This window comes from Phalacrocorax aristotelis, chromosome 5 (genome assembly GCF_949628215.1).
Source record: "Phalacrocorax aristotelis chromosome 5, bGulAri2.1, whole genome shotgun sequence".
Taxonomy (NCBI): Eukaryota; Metazoa; Chordata; class Aves; order Suliformes; family Phalacrocoracidae; genus Phalacrocorax; species Phalacrocorax aristotelis.
Genome location: NC_134280.1, coordinates 30,112,613 through 30,139,382, shown reverse-complemented (window position 1 = coordinate 30,139,382; position 26,770 = coordinate 30,112,613). Strand labels below are relative to the sequence as shown.

The following is a 26,770-nucleotide window of genomic DNA, read 5'->3' as shown; positions in this document are numbered from 1 at the left end:
AAGTGAGGCTTGGGAAATTGCCACAGCTCTTCATCTTTTCCTCCTTTCCTAAAACACAGCTATCAAAACCACAAGTGGATGCTTGTATTTTGTGGGATGAGCCTTTATTGGAATACTTGACATTTAGTTCTTCTGCCTATGTAATTTGTCTTTTCAAAGGGACATTACACTTTGCATGGGAGTGCCTTGCTGGGTTCTCTAAGCCATTTTTAAGAAACAGTCCATGTAAGTACAACACTCAGGCAAAGGCTCAGGACCAGGCTGCCGGAGGTTGGGCTCACAGCCCCACCTAGGAAGTACTTCTGATCAACATAGTCTATGATAGTTGTAACAGCTAGCATAGTCTCCTCACATGTGGGTTGAATCTGGTCAGGGGGTAGAACAAATCCATGAGCACCCTTGTCTCGCAGTTCAAATGTGTAGGAGAAAGGAATGCCAATCATGTAAGCCCAGTCCCGTGAGGAGCCTGAGTTACTGTCTGTGAATTTAAAAATAGAAGGGAGATATATATATTACGCACAGTTCTTTGAAAATACTTCTTGCTATAGTTAATGCAAGATTATACCAGAATCCCTGAACTAAGCAGTAACAATACATCACTGTGACATGGAGAGCAGAGTTTCTAGGTGCTGCAATGCTTAATTATACTGAAAGTCTTCCATGGAATTTCCTAAGTGGAGTTTTCTAACAATCCTCCATAAGATGGTATTGTACAGGAGATGAGTTCCAGGGATTCTGTGTTTTTAGCATTTTGCTGTGATTAGTGTGGGGTACAGGATGGACTGGCCATTTGTCTGTTCTGGTACTTCATTTCTTACATTGTCATTGCCTGGAATTTCTTTGTGTATTTGTTTTTAAGCATAATTTTGGTCAAGTCTGAAAAATTTCTGGCTACTCCTTGTACGACTGTTCATCTGGCTCCTGGATCTTTTTTCTTACCTATTCAGTATAAGTAAAAACCCTGGAAAAATGCAGTCCTAGGCATGGACAAGTGTCTGTCTACTTACACCTCATTGCTCATGGAGTAGGTGACTTATGTGACTTGGAGACTGGCATAGACAGATGCTGTGATTATGCAAAACCACATGGGTACTAGAGCCAACTACTTACTGTTCTGAGTGACTAGTGTGACTTATTGCTTGCTGGGAAAACATGGGGTTTACCAGGCAGTCTCTAGGACCCTCTAGTCCTCTATGTAAAGGCTGTCAGCTAGTATCAGCTGTGATGGTGTGTTCGTGATATGGCTATCCGGTCTGTTAGGAACGAGGCTGACACCAACATATTTCACACAGAACTGCAAGCAGCTGCCATGTGATAATGTCTGATGGAGTAACTATAGACCTGATTGGGATTTTAATTTTTGCTTGACTCCAGTGAAGACAAATAGGAGTTTTGCTGCTGACTTCAGCATGGTCAGGATGATCTATCACCAATCTCCTTCTGTCCCCTGTGATCTATCTGTGAGGAATTCATGTAGGAACTAGCTTCTGAACAGTGCTTCCTTCCTTCCCACAGTCAGCTTTATAATGTACAGTGTTATCTTGTATTCAAATGACTGCTGCTTAGATGTTCCACTGAACCAGCCTATTTAAATATTACTCAAAGAGGAAACTCAGCAAAACAGTACTTACTGATGCCTGTGACACAAGAATGACTCTCTTCTTCGAAAACCAGAGCAATCAAAGGGAAAGATAAAGAAACTTACATAAAATTAGAGAGGTTGGTCCTACTTCATAGCTAGTCCCATACTTTCCCATCAGGGCAGCAGCTGCTTTCTGTGCAACATGCATCTGTAAGTTCAAAATAGGAACAGCATTGTCATCAGTGCCAGTACATTTGGCAATTATTTTGAGTGGACCAAAATTTTTGTCTCTTTCAGCTTTACATTCACATACGATCAGCTTTAAGTTTTGTTATTATTAGTTCAGGACTTTAGAGAAACCCTTACAAACATTTGGGGAATTTGTTCCTGATTTTTAAAATGCAAATTCTGTTAAAATTTTTAAAATTACTCTGCTATTAGGTAGAGAAGGTATTTGTTCTGTTGTAAAACTAGAGGGCTGTCTTGGAGAATTAGAGCCTATGCTGTGTAGCATACTGATACTGACTGCAGCAGTGATTGATCTCTTACACTTGTTATATTGCCATAGACGCTGTATCCCACCATCTCTAGGAACTGAGCCATAGACAGACTAAATCACTTCTCCAATGGCTCATATGAAGTCCGAACCCACATGCCTCATGCTCGTGACTAGTGCACCAGCTACTAGAATATTCACAAATATACATTAATGAGCTCAGAACACTAAGAAACTGAGGGGAGAAGTAACCAAGAAGTAGGTGCCTACTTTGCTCACATTCTCCTAATGAGTACATTTGGAATATCCTTTCTGGACACAATATGATGACCATGTGTGTATAATGTGCTGGCATCCTGAAGTACAAATGCATTCTTGTATGCAGCAAGAACTTGATGCTCTTTTCCACTTACATTGCATTGCAGTAACTCTATCTGTAATAGTTCAATTTTCCTGATTTAAGATGAAGGATTAGGATTAATTCTGAGGCAAATAAACCTTGCTGACACTGCATGGAGGGGCAGTAACTGTGGGCCAAGCCCCTGAATAAGCCCAGCTCCTCTGAAGGAAAGGCAGGAGGCCAAATAGAGTTGTGCCACATGCTACTGCCCGTTCTTGTTCTCTATAAGTGTCGAAGATGAATGTTTTGCCCTACCAGTTCTTTGCTGTTACTTGGAGGTTCAGTTGTGAAACCATACGGAGTGAGGATGTACTGTCCGTAGGAGTGAATTGTTAAATAGCACAAAATGTCACTCTTCTTCCTTTCAATAAACTGAGCCACAGCTCTTGTCTCAGGCTCTGATTCTGGTCCAAATCCACAGAAAATGTCACTGCTGCAGTTATAAGAAACACCAGTACCTGGAAAGGAATACAAAAAGTGAATCAAAGTAGAGCCGTATAAACGCCAGTTCAGAGGGAACAGGGAAAATTACCTTGGAGTGTTAAGGTGTGTGTTTATGTAGGCAAGGAGACTAGACAGCTCAGTGGGACTTGAACATTTTACTCTGTTCATAGCAACTAAAATTTGCTAAAAGAATCAAATATTTAACACACGTTTACAGCGTTGGCTGCATGGCTGCAACAAAAACACTCTAACACCACCACAGTGCACCACCTGCCAGGGAAGCTTTGGACACTCCTTGAAATTCATGGCAAACACAAATATTCGCTGTTAAGTGACTAACACCTAACATTGATGCCTAGAGCTGATGCCTGCTCCTGTAGTGAATTAGAGGTATAGTTATATAAGCAGCAATTTTCTGGTCACAAAAATAAATGCTAGTTGAAAGTAAATAATATTTTTACAAACTACGCTTTTATTTTTACATATGTCTTGATGAAAATATGAATATTCCTTTCTTATAGGACTTCATCTTATTTCAGAGACTAGTTATTACTCTTGCTTTACATTTGTGTTGCTGATCTGAAATACTTGGAACTTACTGCCCCAGGAGGAATTGAAGTTTCGGTTCAGATCTGTCCCATAGCAGGTGCCATTCATATGTGGAGAACGGTTTTTCCTCCACAAACGATCCTAAACAAAAGTAACTTCAGTTACATAATAAGAACTCAATGATCCTAAGGGGGGCCTAATGGTAATACGGTGTAAAGACTCCTTTATTTTAGACCTCTGCATTCTGAATAACTCTTGCATTGTAAGAGTGCAACTCTGTGTGCAAGGGTGGTAAAGCTTAGCGACAGAACATTTTATCTACTACAGCCAGGCTGTCATATTCCATGAGCCTGCATACACCTTGAAATAAGCCTCCTGAGCTTTAAAAAATAAAAGTATGCTTCTTCTGTAGTACTCAGCTGCTTCCATGCAGTGTTGCGCTCCTAAGACTTGGCATTGTGAAGGATACCTCTGTGTCCACAAGAACTTATGTTTGTTTCAGATTCAAGATGATGAATGCTTTTTGTCAGCTAAATGTTGCTGCTGCTCCTTGGTTCCCTGCTGTTCTCACTGCTATACTTGGTTCTCTGCAGACCTCATGGTGCTGTCTGTATGAGCTTCCCAGCTGAATTGCCTGTGCATCCAAGTGCAATGTGTGGTATGCCCCAAACTGCTGGGGAGCAAGCTGGGAGACAGCAGGACCCACATGGCAGTAGGCTGAGCCTGTTGGACCATGCTGAAGTCCTGCATCAAAAGGAGTTTTGACTGGGCTCAGGAGCCTGGAAGCATGATGAGAGCTGCTGAAGACCAACATTTTACATTATCCTCCATATCAGAAAAGGAAGATTATGTGGGAGGGCACAGTTTTTTCAAAACCAAATAGCCCAATATTTGACCAATTCTCCTCCTGTCCGATGTTGCAAAGGTGCTTAGACCCATCTGCTAGTTGAGATTTCTTTGAAGAATGACTGACTTGTCCAGATGTGTTTAACTCCACCAACCAAGCTTTGAGCTGTTAGCAGGGAAGTAAGTCCAGCCCCAGAAATGCAAAAGCAATTGATCCTGTGGTTTTGTCCTTCTCTCTTCCCAAGGCTCATGACATTTGCCAGGAATTTTTAGCCCTGTAGTCTCAAGTGACTTCTGATTTACCAGAAGAAACAAAACTTCTCTGCCATGAGAGGATTTGTGTGAGTAATGATTCTGTCACTGCCCTCTGTTTACATATAATTGCTGTGATTGTATCTAAAATTAACAAAACATGCTGTGCACAGCTAACTTTACATCTAGTTCCTGGATTTTCGCTACTTACTTTTTCCCAGGAGTAGATGTAGCCATCAATATTGAGGACCGGCAAGATGTAGAGGTCCAAATTCTGCAGAAATCTGCTTATCTTTGGGTCAGATTTGTAATTTTGAAGAATCTGAAAAGAAAAAGTACAGAGGACTGAACAGATCATATAGTGGTAATCACTAGAAAGAGCTAGGTTAGAACTATCATCACAGAATCACTCACTCTTGGATATCACTATGGTATCCAAGATCTACTCGATCCCCAGATATGTTGAGATATCTACCTTTTGCTATTAACAAAGTGACAGTGTATCCAGTTATAGTGTACTTCACATGGATACAGTCATGCAGCTATGAAAACTGCATGATAGCGTACCTGTGCACCAGGTACTTTCAGTACATGTGGAACATTGCTACACAATATCTTACAGTTGCTTTATTCCAGGGGGACTGTGGCTTTGTGATGCAGAGAGGCTTGATCCAAAAGCCAGTGTGATAAATTGAGAGATTGCTATCAAGTTCAGTGGCTTTGGAACCAGTTCAGGTGGAGGAAACAATGTGCTAGCAAATATTGTCCCATATCTCACCTCAAACTGTGATTTGGACTTATGTCTCCACAGATATCTGTACTGTGTACTAATTTTGAAAAACATATTTTAACAGAAAAAATATAATTCTTGGTACCACAGGAGAGAAGAGGACTGAAGTATCCAAAGTGCTATAGATCTTTATTATCTAAGTGGAAAAGTGAGGACTCACTTCTTTCACAAACCACTGGCAGAAGGCTGGAGAGATCCATTCTCTGGCATGAATCCCACAGTCCATCCAAATGATCTTTTTGGTTTTATCTGATGGCTGACTGATCTGAGAGAGTATAAAAATGATCATTTGGAAAACTGTTACATTACAATAAAATAGCCTAGCATAAAACAGAAAGAAAAGGATGAGCCTTGATATGCTGTTGAGCCATCTGAGATTATTATTATTACAGACATCATTATGACAAGCTCTCCTTCCTAATAACCCCATCTCTGTAGTATCTCAGACCAAGAGTTTTAAAGTGTCTGTTGAGCAGGAGTGTCAATAAAACAGTTTCTTTTTCATTTATATTAGTCATTCACAGGACTGGTTGTCTTATTTTGAGGTTCTTTTGTTTTAGAAGGGGAAGGACAAGAAGTCAGGGAATCTAATTTTACTCAGTGATAGGAACAGATTAGACAGTAACTAATCCAATTATTAAGACTGTGGTTTTTACTAGAGTGTCCGACAAAGAATGTCTGGAATACTCCTAGCAGAAATGCTATATGATGTAAAAAGTAATAAAAACAACAAAACAAAACTCTTTATTCTCACACACAGCTGTTGCCAAGATAGTTTCAGCTTGATTTGTATTTCTAAACAAGACTTAGTTAAATTTGTTGTCTTCACTGCATAATAGCAATAGCAAGGTTATGGTGACAGTGTATGTGAAAGCTAGCAAATCTTACTGCACTGTAGAGGAATAAAACCATCTCCTGTTATTTCAGTGAACCGGGATGAGCACTGTCTTAGGAAAGATCTGGATCCTGTCTTCTCCTGTGTACTTCTTTATGAAGATACCTTTTAGTAATTTTAAGAAGGTTCTTCTCTTACCTGCAGATAATACATTGTTCGATTCTCAGTTGTCCTCCCCAGGTAGTGCTGAGTCACCAGCTCACTGTTGCTTTTCTGGATCTGAGTCATCCATTGATAAATCTGAAATAGTCACAGAGAATTCTTGGTCCAAAGTGGGAGTTCCCTTCTCTTTCCCACCTCCATTTCCAGATTAAAGCATTTTCTTTTGCTTAGATAAGAAAGGTTTTCCTCAGAACTTATTTCAGTCTGTGATATCACTCAACACTCATGGAAGGCCTTTCACTTGCCTCTGAGCAAAGGCATGGACATGTCTCACTGGGTGTTAAGAGATAACATCACTGCAATACAACACTGATACTCTGTTCTGGATCTCATTCAACACACCCATCCTATTGGGCATCTTTCTGTTGACTTCACCAGACACGGAGCCACACCATCAAATCTTCAAAACAGTATTATAGTCTCTTCCCTGTCAGTACTGATTTTCCACATCTGAGTTCAGCAGCATTCACCTGCAATGGGTAGCTCAAGCAAAATATACATGAGGCTTGACTCTGCTCTCTCACTCTTATTATGTGGCTAGGAGGAAGAGTACCGCCATGCTCTGCCTTTGTCCAGCCTTACACACTGGTCTGTGAAACATTTCACCAAGAATTCTTCACTAACCACCCTCATAACATTACTGCCTCCTGAAGTGTCAAAAACCTGTCCTTACATTACTTCTTTCTACAGGTGCCCCACTGTTCTCTTCTTCCTTACTGGGATTCCAGAGACTGCAACAGTCATTACAATTCACATTCATCTCAGCATCAAACATAGTGGGTCTAGATACTAGAGATAATGATACTAAATACTAGAGATAATGATAAAGCGTAATAGGGTAGAAAGGTAGCAAACCAATAAACTAAACCCCAGAATATTATCTGCAAAACAGTATGGCTGCTTCATGCAGAGCATTTAGGTTCTGGTCAGGGAGGAATTGAGGATTTAATCAAAATCAGTGGCAAATTCATGTTCAATTCAACCAGACCAAGATTCTAGTCAAAGAGTAAGGACTGATTCTGCAAAGAAGAAAGCCAGAAAGAGCTCCACTGACTTCAGCTGACCTTTCTGCAAGCACAGAGTGTCTTGCTGTGGTATTTACAAAACAGCAGCAACAAAAAAAGCAAGCAGACTTGGGTTCCTCTTTACCTCTTCCATTGGATGATATCGAGTGTAGTCATAACCTTCTGGGACCTGCCTGTGGCTGCTCCTCTCCCTTGGCATGCTCTGATCCACAGGTTCCTGCACTTCAGGTATTAGGACTCTGAGTGGAGAGGAAAGGGGGACATAGAAAAGAAAACAGTACCTAACATTTACAGCAGAACTATCATGCCGGGTACATTGATAGGATGAGAGGAAATGGCCTCAAGCTGCATCAGGGGAGGTTTAGATTGGATATTAGGAAAAATTTCTTTACCAAGAGTGGTCAGGCACTGGAACAGGCTGCCCAGGGAGGTGGTTGAGTCACCATCCCTGGAGGTGTTCAAAAATCGTGTAGACATGGCACTTCAGGGCATGGTTTAGGGGGCATGGTGGTGTTGGGTTGATGATTGGACTTGATGATCTTAGAGGTCTTTTCCAACCTTAAAGATTCTATGATTCTATTCTATGATTGCTTACATGAGCAAATGAAAGGATTTAGCCTCTTCTGTTGTGGACTGCCTGGCAAATTCATCACCATCAGCATAATGGTTACTTTCATTTAAAAGAAAGTTCAAAGCACTGAGATTTTCACTGGGTTTTAACAATGAAGTGATAATTTTACCAGATTTTTTAAAGTTTGACAATTTTCTACAAAAAAAAGTTCAACATCTTTCTTTTTTTCACCACTTCTACTTCTGGGCAAAACTCTAAAGTACCACCTTTTGGAAAAAGGAGGGAAAAGTGAAAATTTAAGATTATTGTTTCATTGTATTTTATGGAGACATTTTCAATTTACAAGGACTTCACAGAAGTATTAATTGCAATTTGCAAAAATCAGAAGAAACACCCTCTTTCCTTCAGAAAGCTCTTCTGACTTTTTAGCTACAAATTAGTTCAGAAATGAGTATAGCACAGGCATGATTCCATGATCAAGAGAGTCAATAAAAACTTTTCCTTGTCTTCAGAGGACTTTGGATCACACACTGTGCTTTCTCACTGACTGCAGTCACCCCATGTAACACTGTTACAAATCTGTGCTCACTGTAAAAACTTGTGAGAAGACAATTGCAAAGGTAGCTTAAACGTTGTTGATTTCAAACACTGTATGTGCTAATAGGGTACTCTGCTGACAGTAGCACTGATCGGCATTTCTGGAAACTGCACATGAGAAACTTTTAAGAGTAGTTACAGCTGACTTTCACTCTGAGCTTTGAAGTTTATTCACATCTGAACTTCAAACTAAAATTCAGGCAGTGCAAATTCCCATGAACTAAAACCACACACGCAAAACGCCTTATCAGAGCTCTGGAGAAATGAAATCCCTGCGTCTGACACAGTCAGAATATTGATGTACTGATTATAATTTGTCATTTATGTCTCTATCATTATATACCTAACTGTCATGTTATCTTCCTTGCATGTCAACTGCCTTCTGAAAGGTGGTTCCTGCTTTGAATCTGTTATAGGAACTTTAACTCTAACATTGCCATACTCATCTCAACCCCTTTGCAATACAAAGCCAAAATTTCAGCTTGGCTATTACATTACCTACCTCATTCTTTAGCACCCTACACAAGGTGGATACAGTTCTTGCCACAATCCAAGGGGTTAAAAAAAGGAAACATTAACCTGCTAACTTCAGTTTAGTCTTTAACTTTCACTAGAACCAGATGAAACCATTAGAAAACAGAGCGCCTTGATGTCAACAAGAGATTAAATATCTTCTCTAACGTTGTCTAAGTCCTGAATACCTAAACCTGATGCTAGATCATTTGCACTGGCTCCCACATCATCTCTCTCCATCTCTGGTGTCAGAGCATCACACTAAAAAGAATTTGTCAGGCAAGATGCAGGATGTCAAGATCAGCTTTAACTCTAAACAGCTTTGAAGTGGCACCAAGCCTTCTTTAACTTATCTTTGATTGGTAAATGTCAGTGTATGTCCATAGGCCCTGAATGACTACAAGATTGTTTATATTAAATATAGATAGTTACTGGTTACCTGAAAGTCAGTTCCAAATGGGAATGGGACTGTGTGAGAAACAGATATTGTTTAATCTCACATGGCTTTATAAACACACTTTGTCTGTGGATTAGATCTTCTGGTTGGAAGTAGAAACGTGGCAGTTAATGAAGATGTGTGGCAGGGTAGGTGCGATAAAGCTTCATGGGCCATTTGCAGCTCATGGCTCTCAGTGTGCGTGCAGTGGGGACCAGCTGCCAGGACCTTTGTCCCAGGCTTGGATGTCTCTGGCTGGATGGTGCCAGGAAATTCTCACCAGACTGGTGGGGGCATTGGGGTAGGAAACTGCAACTTTGAAGAAACTGGCTGAATACTCACTTTGAAAGAACTCTTCTACAAACCAGAGGAGCAATGAAAGACAAGGAAGGGAAAAGGAGAGCTACAGAGACTGCTTCTCTGCAGTGACACTGACTAAACCTTTGGGCTCTCCAAGATAGGAAGGATCTTGCCTTCAAGTATCCGTGCTTTTCAAGAGCAAAGCATGCTCCTAAAGGTAGTGGTTGTACCAAGTTTGGCTTCCTGACTTTAGATGAAAAGACTGAGTCATACATCTGAGCTCCACCCTCTGCCACTGAGAAGGCAACAGCAGGAAACAAGACAGGTTGGGCTGTCTCACATCCTAGCTCCAAATTCACAGTCCAGCTAGTTGGAAGGTGAATAAACAGAGCATAGAGGAATGTGCTTTTAAATCTCAAAGGTATGTATAGCATCTGTGCATCGGGTAGGTCAAAGTAAGTTGGAAGCACTTGGACCAAAGGTTGGGTCCTATCACCTGTACTTGCTGACGGTTAATTGGAAAGGGCTACGTCCTTTTGTGATAGCAAGCAAGATTGTTAGAGCCCGCCTTTCCCACCAGGAAATTAGAGGTTGTACTTGTAAGAGATCATATGCTGATCTAAGCTGTCTTTCACCTCCTGCACCAGGGGGGCTGGGACCCTTATGTGCAGGTCTTCTCCAGCCCAGATGTCTTCCAGCAGGCGGGGCTTCCACAAATCCAGCTGTGCAGAGAAGAAAGAGATGCATAAATCAAGCTCTGTTTTCAGAATGAGAAAATATATTTAAGGTAGATTATCTGCATATCAATAAATGGAAGAAGTTTTCTTTCAAATTCTCCCCTTAACTATTCTCCAGTCATCTGTTCATAGAGCATGAAGCACAGGCTTAGTGTTTCCATTGACTCAGGCACCACTGATAAGGAGCAGTACCTTCACAGAGCCACGCAAGGAAATTAACTTCCCATAAATTCCTTCAGGTGGTGGAAGGGCAATTCCACCCTACACTAAGAAAAAAAAAGTTAGGTAAAACTTTTTCAAGTTTACTTTAACCTTCATTGCTGTTCAAAGTTACATGCAAATCTGTTCTACAGCTCAAGACCCTGCTCTGCTTTTTGGGCACATATAATTATTCTTACCAGAAAAGTGCTGCAAAGATGCTGAAGATGCTGGACTTGCTGAAATGTTTCTGGCACAATATGCAAAACCTGATCTCTGGAAATTCAGCAGAGAAACAAGATCAGTTTTAACGTCTGTTAAAGTATCCATGATTTCATAAGTCAAAAGGAGCTATTTTGTTACGTAGAAGGAAGACAGAGTATGTAACTGAGTGCTGTTTCAACAAAAACATGTCTGAGTGATGAATTCCTGGAATGTTTTAGCTACAAATAGGACTAAATTATGTGAGTTTTCTGTTGGTAGCATTAGGTTAACTCTGCTTCCTTGCCAGTGGCAATTCTTTATTCACCACAGCAGTTTCACTGAATCCAACTGCTTGCATGAGCCCTGGTGTGTGTTTCTGCCTTTGCAGGAGCAGGGCCAAAACAAGATCATTGGTAATATATAATAAACCATTTATTTGATAAGATGTCACTTTTTTTTCCCCTCCTGTTCAGGAATTATTCGATTATTCCAGATAGGATTGGTGCTTTGTTGATCTACTTCAGCATGCAAAAACATTAGACAGCCGTGATAAATGAACATTGCTAAGAGCTTGAGATGTTCACAAACTGCTTGTCATAAGAATAGCCAATTCATTCCAGAAATAGTGAATAATGTGGTCTCCAGAATTGCATATTCAGATTCAATTCACAGGGAACAAAAATTTCTAGTACAGAAATTTAAAATCTATCATTATATATCTCTAGAAAAGACATGCAGATCCAGTATCTGAGTATATATTTTCATGAGGCCCCACAAAACTTTCATTTACTACAGGCTTAATCTGTAAAAAAAAATATTGAAATTTTATAAACAACAAATTAAAATGGTTGGAAATTCAGAAAAAGCAAATCTGTATGTTCTATTAAAAAACCCTTTGAAATTATTTTTCTAGGGTTTTTTAGTTCAGATCAGCTTTCCAGGACTGACAGTGAGTGTGTGAGTGTGACATTTCTAATGAAAGGGTTTCATAATGAGGAGTGGATTTTGATTACTACATTACATTACTCAAAGGTGAGATAGCACTTTTCCACTACTGATATAATAGAATGGGGAACTCAAGAAATGTTTGTATTTGTTAGTAACTAATAACTACTGCTTCACAGTCTCCTCCAGTGACCTCAGTGGGTCTTGGAGCCTTTACAGGACAAGTACAAAAAAAAGAACGTTTTACATTTTAAAGCTTTTGTAACAGAAATTCTTGTTGCAAAAGCCTTGTATGGCTTTTTGTTAAAGCCCTGGTCATTATGGTTATCAATATAATATGCTTTCATCATCTGAACTGCAACTGCTATCATTTGTGCTTCCATACACAAATGTACAATTATCAGCTTAATATACATGCAAATAGAATTCACTATTCATTCACATTATCCACTGAAAAATAGGGAGGTTTGGGTTTTTTTTACATCTCTCTTGAAAATATCACCTTTGCTGACAGAGAAACGTAGAACTTGAGAGTTAAAATGGGCTGTTTACTACTGGTTCAGGAGATGCTGTTAGCATATAGGGCCCTCATCTATGGGGCAAAATGATTACATTTGCATTGCTAACAGTTTGGTACAACAGCCATGATATCTTTGTAATAAACCTTGTAGATGCAGGATAAACATCTTTGCTAGGAGAATAAACATCTCAGCTGCAGTTCAGAGTTTGTTCTCTCTAAATGCCTGGGTTTGCTTTGCTCTTTGTCTGTCAGGAAGGGAAACAATATCCTGTAATAACTTTCTATCCTCATTGACATTATGTCTTAATTACACCAAATGAAAGAAATGCCAGACAGTCAGATTGCTGCCAGATGGCCAGCTCTTATTTACTGATAAACCTTTTACAATAGCCAATGTGGAGACAAATCATTTTTAATAGTAAACTAAGATTAGAAAGCACACACTTGTTTATGATTATGGACTAGGATTCTCAGTGGAGAAGTGCAAAGTCAGCCCATGTGACTATGTGAGAACAACAGTTTTTTAAATGCTACAGTTAAGCTTTCTTACGAAATTAAAGGACTGTTCTCAGCACAAGCTGCATTTTCTTGGATGCTTATAGATCAGATATTTCATTTAAGTTGTTGAACAGAGCAAATGACAACTAGAATGGGCTTTACTAGTCATTTCATCTTTGTGCAGGTGCTGCCCACCCAAAGTCACACTAACCATTCAGTTAAGCCTGATTTTTAATCCTATGCAAGTGCTCAACAGGTTCAGTCCTGGACAGCAGTTAGAAACAAAAACGAACACTACATTACCAAGGGCTCTCACTGCATCCCTGATAAAAATCTAAAGACTAAATATTATCTGAGGGAAATAACATTTTAAAGAGAGAAGTAATGACTCTATGCTCTGCCAGGAGCTTTGCCAGGAGAGTTGTGCTATGAAGGAACTTACTTGCAGTAGGTATTGCGTGGTTTTCTCTCCTTTTTAAACATCTATTCTGGGGATATAATTAGTCTAGAGGCATTCAGCACTGCGCTACTTTCTTTGTTTACTTTAGAAAATTCTGTGTATAAAGTTATATGTGGATAGCTGGCCTCCACACTATATTTGTGCCCCTACTGCAAATCCCAACTGCTGTAAAGGCAGAGTGACCTATCATCTCTTGTAAAGTTGAGGCTGAATGAAAAAAAAAAGTTTAGATAGGCAAACAGCATAATTTTATATCACTCATTTTCTTATGAAGCAGAACTGAGAATGGAGAATACAGCACAACTAGAGATTTCATACTTTTCAAAAATGTTACTCAGTAATAAGAAATGTGTTAATCTCATTCTCTGAACACCTTGGGGTGAAGATTGTCTGGACCAACTCCATTAGCTTTTTTTTAATTATTGTTACAAATTTCCAACAGCGGTTCAGTATCTGAGCTGCTTTTGAGACACCATCTTTTTCACATAACCTCAGCTGCCTTTTATTGTTGGATATCATTTTACTCAGTCATCCTCCCCTCCCCCATTTTATACACAGAAAAGGCATTTTATTCCTACTGCATCTGATTTCAAAGTTCATTATGGAAGATGCTAAGCCGAATGTATTTTGGCTAATGGAAGCAGAGCATCCTGAGGTGCGTTTGAGGGGCATTCTGTGTCTCCTACTGCTGCAGCCATTTCTTTGTTGGCTTGGATTTTGTTCTTTCTTCATTTCCTGTCTTTATGTTTCCTTTCCAAATCTTAAAAAGCTTAAAGCTTAGTAACCCTCTCACCATGTTTTCAGTTCATAATTATTATTATTTTTACACAGTCCTCGGAATTTCACTGCATGCACAATTCTTCATGATACCCCATTCACACTCACCCGTCATATGGCAATTGCAAGCTGAGTTTTCCAGGAATTAGCATCCCCAGAGAAAAGGTGATCCCAAGAAAAAGCCACATCTTCATGCAAAGAACCTAGCCCTGACAGTGCAGGACTAGAGAGGAGGAGGATAGATCTGGACAGAACAATTTAATTGTACACAATTATAATATATAACCAGACTTTTCCTGGAAGGGAACCTGCCCTTGTTGAATCATTAACTTCACTTTTAAATACTTCTACTTTTTCTTAATTCTCCAAGCTCCCTTCCACACCCCAAAACACAAATAGCCATGTTCTTGCTGTAGTAAGATTTTTCTGTATGTCACCCTCAAATCCTTGAAAATGTTATGTGACAAAGTTGGGAGTCATGGGAGAAAGTGTTACCTGCAAAGCCCATGGCAACTAGTGAATATTAGCTTATAAAAATCATAGGGATGGGAAAAACGAGAGAACAGTGGTAAAACAAGCTCCATCCTTGCTCTCTTCCTTTCTGTGTTTGTGTCTTTCTGGAGGACTTCTTAAATGCAGTTCTGTCACTTGCCTAGCCAAAAAGAGGACATGAAAGGAACAACCAACATTTCTGTAAAAGGGAAAGATAGGGACATCAGAGTCTCATCTAAGCCACTTTCAGTTGGACCAGATCAGTCTCTGGCCACAGACTATCAACTTTACACTGTCATAAAAAGTGTTTTTGTTACATACTCAAAACAGTGGGCTACTTACTGTCTGAAATATTTAATTTCTTGCTTAGTTCATATATCAAGAGTAAACAGTTTAATTCCTTCCTTAATAGACTACAGTTAGACATATAGCACAGTTCTTCAGAAATAAGTTGTTTCACTCAGCTTCTCTCTTAGATTAAAGCTATCCCATGGTGATTTAATGCAGAAAACTGCATGGATTTGGGGGGAAGAGAGTCCAGTAAGTCAGTTTGCTTGTGTACACATGCAATGGACATTAACTGTAATCATGGTGTCTTTGTAAATCTTTCACAGCCAAGTATGAAGTCCTCTTACGTTACTACCAAGGCTGTCATCAAGAAAACAGGCAGCAGAACTGTCCCAGTATAAAAAAGGAACAGCTTAACTCAAAAGTGTGTTCTCACAAAACCAGGCTGCATGCAAGAGAAGAATATCTTCTTTTTCATATATTGCACCAGAACCCTTCCCATTTTATTGGCACACACTATAACCTGCTCATCAGCGTGAACATGAAAATGGTGAATATTTCCCTCCATGTAGATATCCAACCCACACTGACTTCCATAAGTGCTGAAGGAAGTCCAGTTTACAGGATTAGAGGCAGCTCCATTTGTGAAGAATCAGAAAAACAAACCCATGTTGGAAGGCCATATTCCATATTGACACCCAGGACATCTGTTCAGATAACCTTTGCCTTTGCTTCGTCTCCACCACTGCTATGAGGATTAATGTTCTGAAGTCTTCTGCAGTGCTGGCTGAGCCCTTTTACCAGATCTGGCTTTGAACTGGGGTTCAATCCCTTGACAGGAACTCAGAAACTAAGAACAAGAAAAATGGAGGCATAGAGAAAAAAAAAAAAAGGCTTTGTCTTTTTTTTCCCTCTTGCAAAAAAGGTAGGCACAAATGGAGCAAATCATGATAGATACGTGTTAAAATTCAACTCCAGCCCAAAGCTTACACCTCCATGCTGAAAGCAGAAGCTGTTTATTCTGTGACAAAAGCATTACTCCTATGATGCCAAATAGTTATGAAGATATAGAGGGTCATTTTGCTTAATGGGCGTAGGATGCAGAAGAAATGACAGTTGCTTGCTAGGTCTTTGATTCAAATTCCTTTGAAGTCTAGTTGATTTTAATGGGCTTTAGATGAAAGTCCTGTGCAAATAATCATGGGCATTTCTCACTGATTTAAAAAATGGACTTGTTTTGGGACTTCAGCAGAAGACAATACTTAAGTATGTACTTAACGTTCAGCTTGCAGGCAGCACTGCTGAATTCAGAGTAAAAGCCATTGGAGACATTATTCTGCCACCAATGCAAAAATATCTTGGGACGAACAGTTAACTTCAACAAGCCTATTGCCCTCTTGGGCATAAACAATGTCTCTCAGTAATAAAGTCTGTTCTTTGGTCAGGTTCTTACTGGCAGCTGCTTATCTTTCTAGCAAATGTGGAGGGCAGCTTAACCCATTTATTCCCTCCTTGAAAACTGTGTGCAAAAAGTCATGGGAGATTCTGGGGAGAGGAAAGGTCATAAACATAAGGCACAAACATGCCATATGAAACCATGCAGTGTCCTTTCTTCCAAGCAAGTTTACTTTGCAGCTTTTCCATACATTCTTCTTAGAGCTTCTAAGCATCTTTACAGCATCAGTTTAGCCTCTCAACTGCCCTGTGAGACAAGCAAATATTATTTCCACTGCTTAAAAGATTAAGAGAAAAGGGGAAAAAAGTTACTCCCCAAGGTGACATAGGAACACTGCTGCAGAGCTAGGAATAGAATTCAGATCTCCCGACTCCCTGTCTGGTGCTTCCTTAAATATATGACCATCTGCTCTCCTGCTGGAAGTATAGATACTATATGCTGATTCCAACAAGCTGGCTGCTAAGCCTGTTAGTTTATCCTCTTTTTATCCCATACTGATATCATCTCAAGCTAAGCTTTTGGCCTGGAGTCATAATGATTTCCAGTGTTTGAATGATTCGACCTGCTTGTTATTGTTTTAACCTTGCACCACACATATGCTCAGCTATTTGTGACTTATCTGCATACAGTCTGTGTAGCAACAGCCGCAAGCTACAACTGTTTTGTTTAAAGATTCCATACTGAAGCATACCACATGTTTTAAACAACTATCATGTAGCGGTGATTTTGATCCCAGTAGCTGCCTGCACCCAGATTTCCTACTATGCTGCATGTAACTTTCAAGGACAAAGAGCTTATTAAAAAGACAAAGAACTTACACACTTGTGTGTCTCCACAAACATCAGTTCATCATCTTAAGCTTTCCCAGTTCCACAGCTAAATTCCACACTGAGTCCATCTGAACTAAAACCTGAACTAGAACTAGATGGAATTCAATATGATCAACATTTTTTAAAATCATCACCTTGACTCTGAGAAACCCATCCTCCAGTAAATCTACTTCTCTCATTGCTGCAGAAAACTCATTGTATGTGTCCAAGACAGAATCACCACTCAGTAGGGTCAATACAGTAGCATGCTGACTAACGTGCCTTAAATCCGACTCTTCTGCTCCACTGAAGAAGGGGCTGGATAATTCAGCCGTTTCACTAAAATATCCTCCGGTTATCACTGTAGCTTTACTTGGAGGAAGCACAAAATGAATTGACAGTTCTGTTTCCCATTGACTTGTTATAGGAGATAGCTTATTCTGTAGGTATTGTCTTTGTCTACAAGTACCAAAAGATATTTCTAAGCAATGTTCAAAATATTCCAATTCGTTCTACAATATGAAGTATATGGTCTTAATACTGTAGCATATGAATATTCAGCAATACGTTGTGTGGTCTGAACAATGTAAATCATTGTTCCTCTGAGTATGCCAAGTCTTCAGCTTTCACAGCTTTGTTAGAGAAAGGTTTTTTTGAAGTTTTCTGGACTCCATTGTGATTTGACAGTGCTAACTCTTCTCAAGCCTCATTAGCTCCAGCAACAATCCTAGCATAAGTGGGAATATACTGGAAGCTATGCTGAGTTATGGCAATTCTCTTCTAGAGTCATCTTGCTGAGTTTTCCTCTCTCTCGCTTTCTCTGAGATTACACTGAAAACACCCCATTGACCTTACATTTGGGATTTTAAAATAATCTTAAACCAGAAGGAATTCCAGCCAACATACACTAGATTAGAATGACATTACTAGCAAACCTTAAAATTAGTTTCATTAAGCCAGCCTTAAGTGTCCTGCAGATCAAGTGACATAGGAAACTTAAGCTTTAGCTTAGAGGAACTAATTTGACCATTGATACATGATCTAGTAATTTCAGAAGATACACATTGACAGGTACTTTCAAAGATTTCTCCATAGTTTTTACAGCATTTGTACACATGAGTACTCACATATTTGGAGCCAAAATTTGAAGTATCAGTGTGTTGTGTCAGTGTGGGGAAATAACACCTGCCTTTTCTCTACAAGTCCTGTGATGCAGCTCTTAGACAGCTTTGTTATCAGAGGGGAGCTTCAAGCACCTGTTCAGTAGGCAGTTCCTTATGGAAGTGGGCTGAAGCAGGCTCAAAAAATTTGTATTGGTTTAATTAGGCTAGCAAAGCAGCTTCCTCAGACACCATTTTCTTTAACAAGGAAAGGAGAATACTATTAGTGAATTGTCTTTCCTTAGTAACAGGTGGCCTGGGTGGTTATTTTTCCTTTTTCCTTTAGCCAGCAAAATGTCAATGCTAAGGAACCTTGAGCTGGTCCTTTAACAATCAATCTGAATTCAAGATTACATTTACCACCTGTTACTAAAAGGTAACAAATACTATTGGTTCAGCAGTTAAGTCTGATCACCTTTATGAGGAGTTGTGCACAAAATCCTGCAGTCCTTACGTAAACACAGTTCCTATGGAAAATTTGTCTGCATAAGGATTGTGCAATTTAACTTAAAAAACCCCACTAGTAGAATATTTCAGGTGCAATGATAAATTGCTGAACCCAAAGTCTGCACATACAAGCTGGCTGCAAAATATTGCCCTTGTAGTTTGATCAAAGGAAAGATTCAATTTGCTGACAGTTTTTAATGTGCCTGAATCCACTGTCAGAATGACCAGTTAGATTTTCTTACCTTCTCCAGTCCTGAAAACTTTCCCTCATAAGAATACCTTCTGATGGATGACATGATTAGAACTTACGATTTCAAAGGTATTGCTCTGGGGGAAAGGATTTTCAGCGGTGTTTGATCCTACATTGATGTTCTGAGTGGGCAAGAACTAGGCAAGAATCCTTGATTTTGTGAAGAAACAAAACTTCTTGTAAACCTTTAGATGTCAAAGCAATATGTTGTTTGTTTTAATTAGGCCTTTTTAAAGAAGATGTCACGTAACATTAAAAGCCTATCTTGTATTTTTAAATAAAATAATTACCTTTGTAAGTAAATAAAATAGTATTATTTTATTGCTAGCAGAACTGTAAAGGATGGCACATAAGTCTTTGTTATTGCCTAATGGTTAAAAAACAAGCTTACTGCACTGTATTCTAGAATAATCAACATTATTTTTAATGAGTTCTATTACAAGCGCTCAAATATTTTATGATTAGATGTGAATATGCTTGCATACAATTTCTTAGACCCAAACAATATACACTATATTCACTTTAACTTAAGTAATTAGCTTTTGCAGCTATAAAACATGTTCATATTAACCTTTGGCCTCCGTTCTATCAACAATGATACACATACTTAGCTTCCTGTTTAATACCAGCACCACTAAGCATAACAGCATCGCTTGCATGCTTGCAGTTACGTATGTATGTCCACGCAAGGTGGGTAATACTCCAAACCCCTCAGCCAGCATGAGGATCTGTTAAAAATGGTTATGATGTCCCTGAGGAATCTCAGTGGTAATTAATGAAACCAATAGTTCCTGATGAAAGATCTCAAACCAATTCTCGTCTGACGCAAACAAGTCCACTCTATGTAACTTAGTAGAATTTCTGGCATATTTTTACAAATGAGCCTTAAAGGATTTATAAGCTGGGTTTGAAGTGTTCTGTGTATGTACAGGTATGACATGCAGTAGAAATAGCTTGTATTTAGGTGTCTGATTTTGTAAAAAATCATTGTTGCTAATAGTAGCTGGGGAAGGGACTGGCTACTGTAACTTTGAAGTACTTATTTTGGGAGGGCTGGATAGGTTTGCAGTAAAGCTATTGACATGGCTTGCATTGGTCACAAGTTTTGGGGTTCTTCAGCAGAGCGCGCTGTTTCTTTTACAGTTAGCCAAGTATTTCTCCACTCTCATGGCTGAACTGTTACTACTCTTCATACAAGGAGTGGTTCTGAAACATCAGCCAGCTCTGCCTGGGGGAACTTACAAATCCAAGCAACTCGACATGGGGATAACCCTGTTATACAGACGGGGAAGACAGATGCCTGGCTGCACTGGGACTGTACCTCTGCTTCCAAGCTGGGCAATCACTTGAGTCACAGCACTACTGAGATGGGTGCAAACATCAGGACTCTGGCTGTGCCATGGGAACCTCCTGAGCATCTGCCCATGAGAAGACAGGTAAGTGGTGGCAAGCAGGGAGCTGAACCCAGATTCCCCGTGTCTGTGTCTAATGCCTTAGTGTCATATCATCTGTTCAAAGAGAGCGTTTTGATACCTTCACAGAATCACAGAATGTCTGGAGTTGGAAGGGACCCACAAGGATCATCAAGTCCAACTCTTGTCCCTGCACAGGACAACCCCAAAATTCACACCATGTCTCTGAGGGCGTTGTCCAAATGCTTCTTGAATATCATCAGGTTTGGTACTTCATTGTTTGGTACTTCATTGTTCTCTTTTCTCCCCCCTTCAAATACTGAGTTATTAGATTCAGCAAATGAATGTCAAACCTACCACCAGCAGTGGAAAGTTTGGAAAGTTCTCTTTTTATTCTGCATCAGCAGAAATTAAACCAACCTTCATCCTCCTCAGTACTACCTTTTGGGGGGAGTACTGCCTACTGAGAAAGAAGTCTTCTTGCTGACCTCAGTGAAGCATTCAGTTTTGTACTGTTCCTTGAGCATATTCTGATACAGAGCAAATCTCCAAACACATATGCACACACACTTTTTTTGCCTGTTTAACTTTTCAGATCTCCATCATTTTCCTTACATTTATACAGAAGAAACCCAGGCTGAAGATTCATTTAGAAAATGGTGTGTCCCTAGGACAAATGGTTCAGCGGCAAAATGGAGCATATTCTAAAACAGAGACAAACACATCAGCAGTCTTTACCCTCTTCTTGCCTCATACACTGCAGTGTACAAAGGGTTTAGGTTGCCTTTGTATTTTCCAGTGAATTGCCTGTGTCAAGGAACTGTCTGTTCTACTAAAGCTGATATCTAACTGCTGAGCCAGCACAAAGGGCAAGTAAAAACCCAGTATTGGTCTTCAATACATATATTTAAAAGGATTAAATAGTCTTTTATCATGTGACTGACACTTCAAACATTGGCTCCATGCTTGGTCTCTCCGCCCTCCCTAGCTATTGTGTGCAATAACATCTTAATATACAAATATATAATTTCCTCCACAACAAGCCACTGTATATTTCCTGAATCACATCTCATCTGTGTCAGTATGCATCAAGACTTCAGTGACAATTCCCACCACTTACACCAGCCTCTGTGCAGCTATAGTCCAATTCACCAGCTGTTCCCTACTGCAGAAGGGGAAAACCAAGTTCACCTAACAGTTCAAGTTTTTTCCTTTGAAGTTGTAGAGCCACAGCCTCAGTTGGTGTATATTGCTGTAGTGCCCTGACTTTAATTTAAAGCAGCTGATGAGTCACTCCCCCTTTCCCCACACTCCCCGCACACTTCCCCACCCTTCCAAAGGGTGGTCGAGTACGGATGACATGTGCAGTGGAATCCGTTACTGTGAAAATCAAACAGGCAAATACTGAAAATTTAGCAAGTGCCCTTTGTGGTTCGAACTGATAAGAGTTATCTATGGCACATACTCAGGAATGACACAGAGTATTCAGTAAATTGCCTCTGTCTGGAGGCATGGGTAGAGTCCCTTACCTATAGCAGTGAAAAGAAATTCTCCTGTTTGTAAAAATTTGCATCTTGCTACATAAAGCAAGAGCATATCTAGGTTTTGATGGGTGCCATGGCAACAATGTTACTAGAGTACACCATAGAAAGCAGTTTCAGAGCAAGGGAACAGGATTAAACAAAAAGCTCACTGGTTTTCTGTGGACACAAGGACTTTTGCTGCAGACCCAAGGACAGATTCCCCTTCTTCTTGTTTCTGGGTGGCTACTTACAGATCCCACCACATTCATACTTTATACTGCAGTTGTCCTGAAATAATGAAAAAAGGAAAAAACCTGTTACAACTAGAAGGACGGTTCTTAAACATAGTTCAGGGTTCCATTATATCTGCATCACTTAAAAGAACAATGCAGAACTACTAAATCCACTATGGTTATTGGCAAAGAACAGAACCACAGGATTACAGGTGCAGTAAAACCTATGCTTAAGTACTATATTTGCTTTAAAAGTAGGCATGTAGAGAACAACAGATAATCATGGTTCTGCTTTTGTTCTGAAATAATGAATTTCGACACATTTCACCTAGGAGTGAATGCTCTGCCTTTTCTGAGATCTACAAAACACCTGCAATTATTTTTTAATTCAGATATTCTAATGTCAGTAAAGAGGTATTGAAACTGGAACCTCCCTCATGCAAGCTTATGTGCTCTGAGATTTGTGTGCAAAGACAATAGCCTAACATTAACAAATGGCAATATAAAATAATACCTATGGCAATGGCTGGGAGGGGAAGCATTAGAAGGAAGTCTTCACTTTAGCAAGTGACCAGAGCCACATCTCTAGGTTTCTGCATACAAAGCATTATTCAACCTCCCACCTATGCAGAAACAGTTGCAATTGGAGAAACAGACTTTCATTCTCTAATTCCAAGCTCCGGTTTATTTAAATTCTGATTTCTTAACAAGAATCAAACTCTTGCAATGTCCCTCCTTCCCAGTCACTTTTGCTTGCCTTGGCCAATTTAAGAGCAAGGTGCAGGTTTTAAAGAAAGTTCCTGGCTGTTTCTTGTTAATGGGTGGCTGGAATATTTCATACCCTGAGAAGGCTGGAGTTAGGGCTCAAAAGTGGGTTTAGACATAAACAAATCCAAGTAGAAGAGAACTACAGGTCATCAGGGTCTGCAAATCCAGCTGTTCATGGAAACAATTTGTTTTTCCAAATGCTCACTGTTCTCATTCTGCATTACTTCACAAACTTTGCTTCATTTTTTCTCCAGTGGTACAAGTTTATTTTCCATTCACACAAGGGCCTTCTTGACCCTTGCAGCCCACATCTTCTGCCATCCTGTTTCTTGCTCTCATTTTAGATCTGTTCACATATCCTGCAATGCTTAACATCATCCTTGGGCCAGTGAAGTTTTCTATATAGCATACATTTGTAAATCCTTCTCACAATATTTTCTTATTGATTGTTTGATACATGACAATGATTTGAGCTTGTCACCCTTTTGTATGTGGATAACCTTCAGATGACCTGGAGAATTCAAAGGATAAACAGTATATGCATTATTCTCAAGGAAAAAATTACCAGATAAGCCAGCTTTATGATAGTATTTTACTGTTTTGTAGTAAGATAAGATTTATGAATCAAAAAATGTCTAATAGCAAGCAGCATGTGAAAAACAGGAACCAGGAACCATAACAGGCAGTATCTGTTTCTTTGAGATTAGCAGGACAAATACTTAAGTCCAGTATTTCGTAGCTCAGAATGAAGGGAAGATTTGTATGGATCTACTTTTCAGACTTCTTTGTGGCCCAGGAATAAAATACGCTGCCTTCATATAAGAATCTGGTCAAATATACGGTTGCTCTGTGCAGCTGAGTTCACTGTCTTTAAATCATAGCTACATAATTACTCTAAGCCCTATACTTGCTTTATCTTCTTTAACAAGACTTCAATTCATTGAAGATCCTCCCCTCCCTCAGCAATTTAGTTTACTTAATAAATTACCTATTTTCTCTTTACATGGGGTTAAGAACCTTGGCCTTGCTACACATTGGACACACCCTTGAAATATCTTTAGTGAATAAAACACCACAGCAAATGTCTGCATTTCACCTGTTAATAAGATACACCCGTGGGCAGTATGAAATAAAGACATATTCAGATTCCTTGTTCAGAAAAAATTTCCAGCCACTGCACTTACAAAGTGTTCCAAGTGTGAATAAAGGTTAGAAGCACATGTTCCTGAATCTGCAGGCAGACTGTGAAAATGGTACAGAAAGGTGCAGCTTGCATCTCTGTTAGCCTCACTGGCAGGTCAGCTAAAAATATCTATTTAGTATCTGTTTTGCTTAAAAAGGGGGATTTTGCACCTTTCGCACAGAGTGATCCGAGCAGTGACAAAACCCACAATTACAGGAGCAAAATAATTAGTGTTGATCTTCATTGTGAATCTCCCACTAATTTTAAGAAGCATGATTCAGGAGAGAGAGGAGAATGGTGTTCTAAATATGGATTGTAATGCACAAAACAGGGGATTAGATCTCCCCTACTACATGAATTGGACACCTGAGAAACCTGGGTTTATTTCAGACATTGCAGCAGAGTAGCTCTTTAGTAGATGTAAAGATTCAAGAAACCCACAGCTCTGGAGTCTCTCTGGCAGCAGCTACCTACTGCTTGGAACTATGAATCAGTATAGTTGACATAGTAACGACTTGAATTATTGAGGTAGCATAAAGCAAGATATTTTAATAAGCAAGATGATCATTATGGCAGATCACTATACTTCCATACTGCTTGTATAAGTTTCCACCTACTCGTAAGGTGTTTAAAGGAAGAAAGAGAAGGTGGTGATCAGCTAATTTAATGTTATGTGCTATGCCATTTTGTGCCTACTGGTGGCTAATTCTGTCCAGGCTGCCGGAACCCAAGAGGACAGTATACTTCCCTGCCTGGTGTTTTGTCCCTGAAGAGATGGGAGCTACATACCTGCTTCTGAGGATCTGACTGAAAAGCTTGAAGTAGAGGAAGCAGTTCCCCAGCCCAGGTGAGAGCCACAGCTGACACTGCATTAGCTTGGTTTGCAGGGCTTCAGCTTTCAACTGCACTAAATGCTTTCTCAAACACAGCTCTGAGCACCAACTCGGCTCTCCAGCACAGAGTATTTCAGACCTCCTCCAGTGCAGGCCAGGACCATGAGTCAGTTGGCCAACTCAGAACATCGGAATAGCTCTGACCAGTCTGCTTCACAGATGAACTTGTACAGACAGTGCATTCTTAAAGTAGCACATCTAAAAAAACAGGCACAAGAAACTTCTCATCAAGTCAAGGAGATGAACTCTGCTCTGGTTGTTAAGTTTTACAATTGCATCAGATCTGTTCTTCTGCATGTGCTGCATTTCAGAGACTGAAATGCTGAACAGCGCTCTCTGCTTTTTATGCCAGACTGCGGTGGCAATGCTTCTTTGGTTGCAGTTTCCACCATTTTCTGTCTGTATGTCCTGCAAGAAGTTGGGCAGTGAATTTTTTTAAGCACATGGTTTCTTTTCACCTTATCTCATCACTGTACTACCTTTTTTATCTCATCATTGTAATACCTTAACCATGTGTCCATGCTACTTCGGAAAGACAAAGAACATAGTGCTTGTAGCTTATCAAGTGAAGCAAGGGCACCACCGCTAGGTAGCACACAGTCACTGTAGAATGTATTGCTGTTTCCCTTCACACCATTGGACTGTGGCTATAGTACGGCACAACTGTGACTGAAGATGTGATTACACCACAGAAACAAGCAAGCTGCTGTTGGCAAATCTATGTATTTTGAGCATTCCAACGCTCTTACTAAGTACTCCAGCAACTCCAGCACAACAAATGGATTTTACCAGTAAATGTTACCAAGAACAGAAGTACCAGTCCTCTCTGCTCCTTCAGCTCAAAGGCCCAAAGCTGCTTTGAACTTTGAGGACTCTGCCAACATCATGAATTCCACCACTACATAACAGGCCAGTGGAGATGCACCACAGTATGTAATGAACAAATCTGAGTATTGCAACACCTCTTTAAATAGTTGTGGAGACACTAAAATCAGAAACAGAGAGCAATAGGCAGTTTATAGAGACAGGTCAGACCTGTGTTCTTGCAGTGAGAAGTCTCAAAATCTATTACAGTAGCAGTGAAGCAAAAGGTCCAAAAGAAAAAGCATACAGCTAATGGAACCATTACTAGTCTGAACTCTGAAAACTGGGTGAGATTGTTTTCTTCAGAAACTCTTCACTAGCTTTGGATTTTTTAATATAACCTTCAGGCTGAGTTATTTACTGTTTACCATCTATAGTTCTGCAAAATAAACACAGGGGATGGTGGGGTGAATCCTTCTAGTGCATATTTCTAGGCCAGGTTCCCATAGCACCTGAAATAGTCATTTCCTGTCCCAGACCCAGCTCAAGAGAAGAGAGAAATTTGACTTGAGGCATGGGGGAGGGGAAGCAAAGCGAAGATAAAATCTCAGATTAATCTTAAATTTCAACAGCAATAGATGTCAGGATGCTTTCTGGATTAAGTAAGTAGTTTCTTCCACTAAAGAAAACTCACTCCCAATTAAAAAAAAACACACCCACCCACCCCCACTATCAGCAAACCTTGTTCACTTTACAAACTTTTCTCAATTTGTAATACTTTGGAGTAGGCAATTGTACACAGAACTGCTTATCTCTTGTTAAAACCTCACATTAATTACACAGGAGAAAGAGAGA

General features: G+C 39.8%; 1 protein-coding gene across 1 annotated transcript; it reads right to left on the bottom strand.

Annotated features, from left to right (window-relative positions):
• Positions 1-209: 209 nt before the first annotated feature.
• On the bottom strand, positions 210-14,385 carry CPO (carboxypeptidase O). The gene is made up of 11 exons (XM_075092579.1): positions 14,306-14,385; positions 10,994-11,069; positions 10,456-10,580; positions 7,566-7,680; positions 6,393-6,494; positions 5,520-5,624; positions 4,781-4,891; positions 3,522-3,612; positions 2,734-2,936; positions 1,706-1,790; positions 210-478 (listed from the first exon to the last, which is right to left on the bottom strand). Exons 1-11 carry the CDS (start codon positions 14,383-14,385, stop codon positions 210-212), a joined length of 1,362 nt encoding a protein of 453 aa, XP_074948680.1.
• Positions 14,386-26,770: the final 12,385 nt, after the last annotated feature.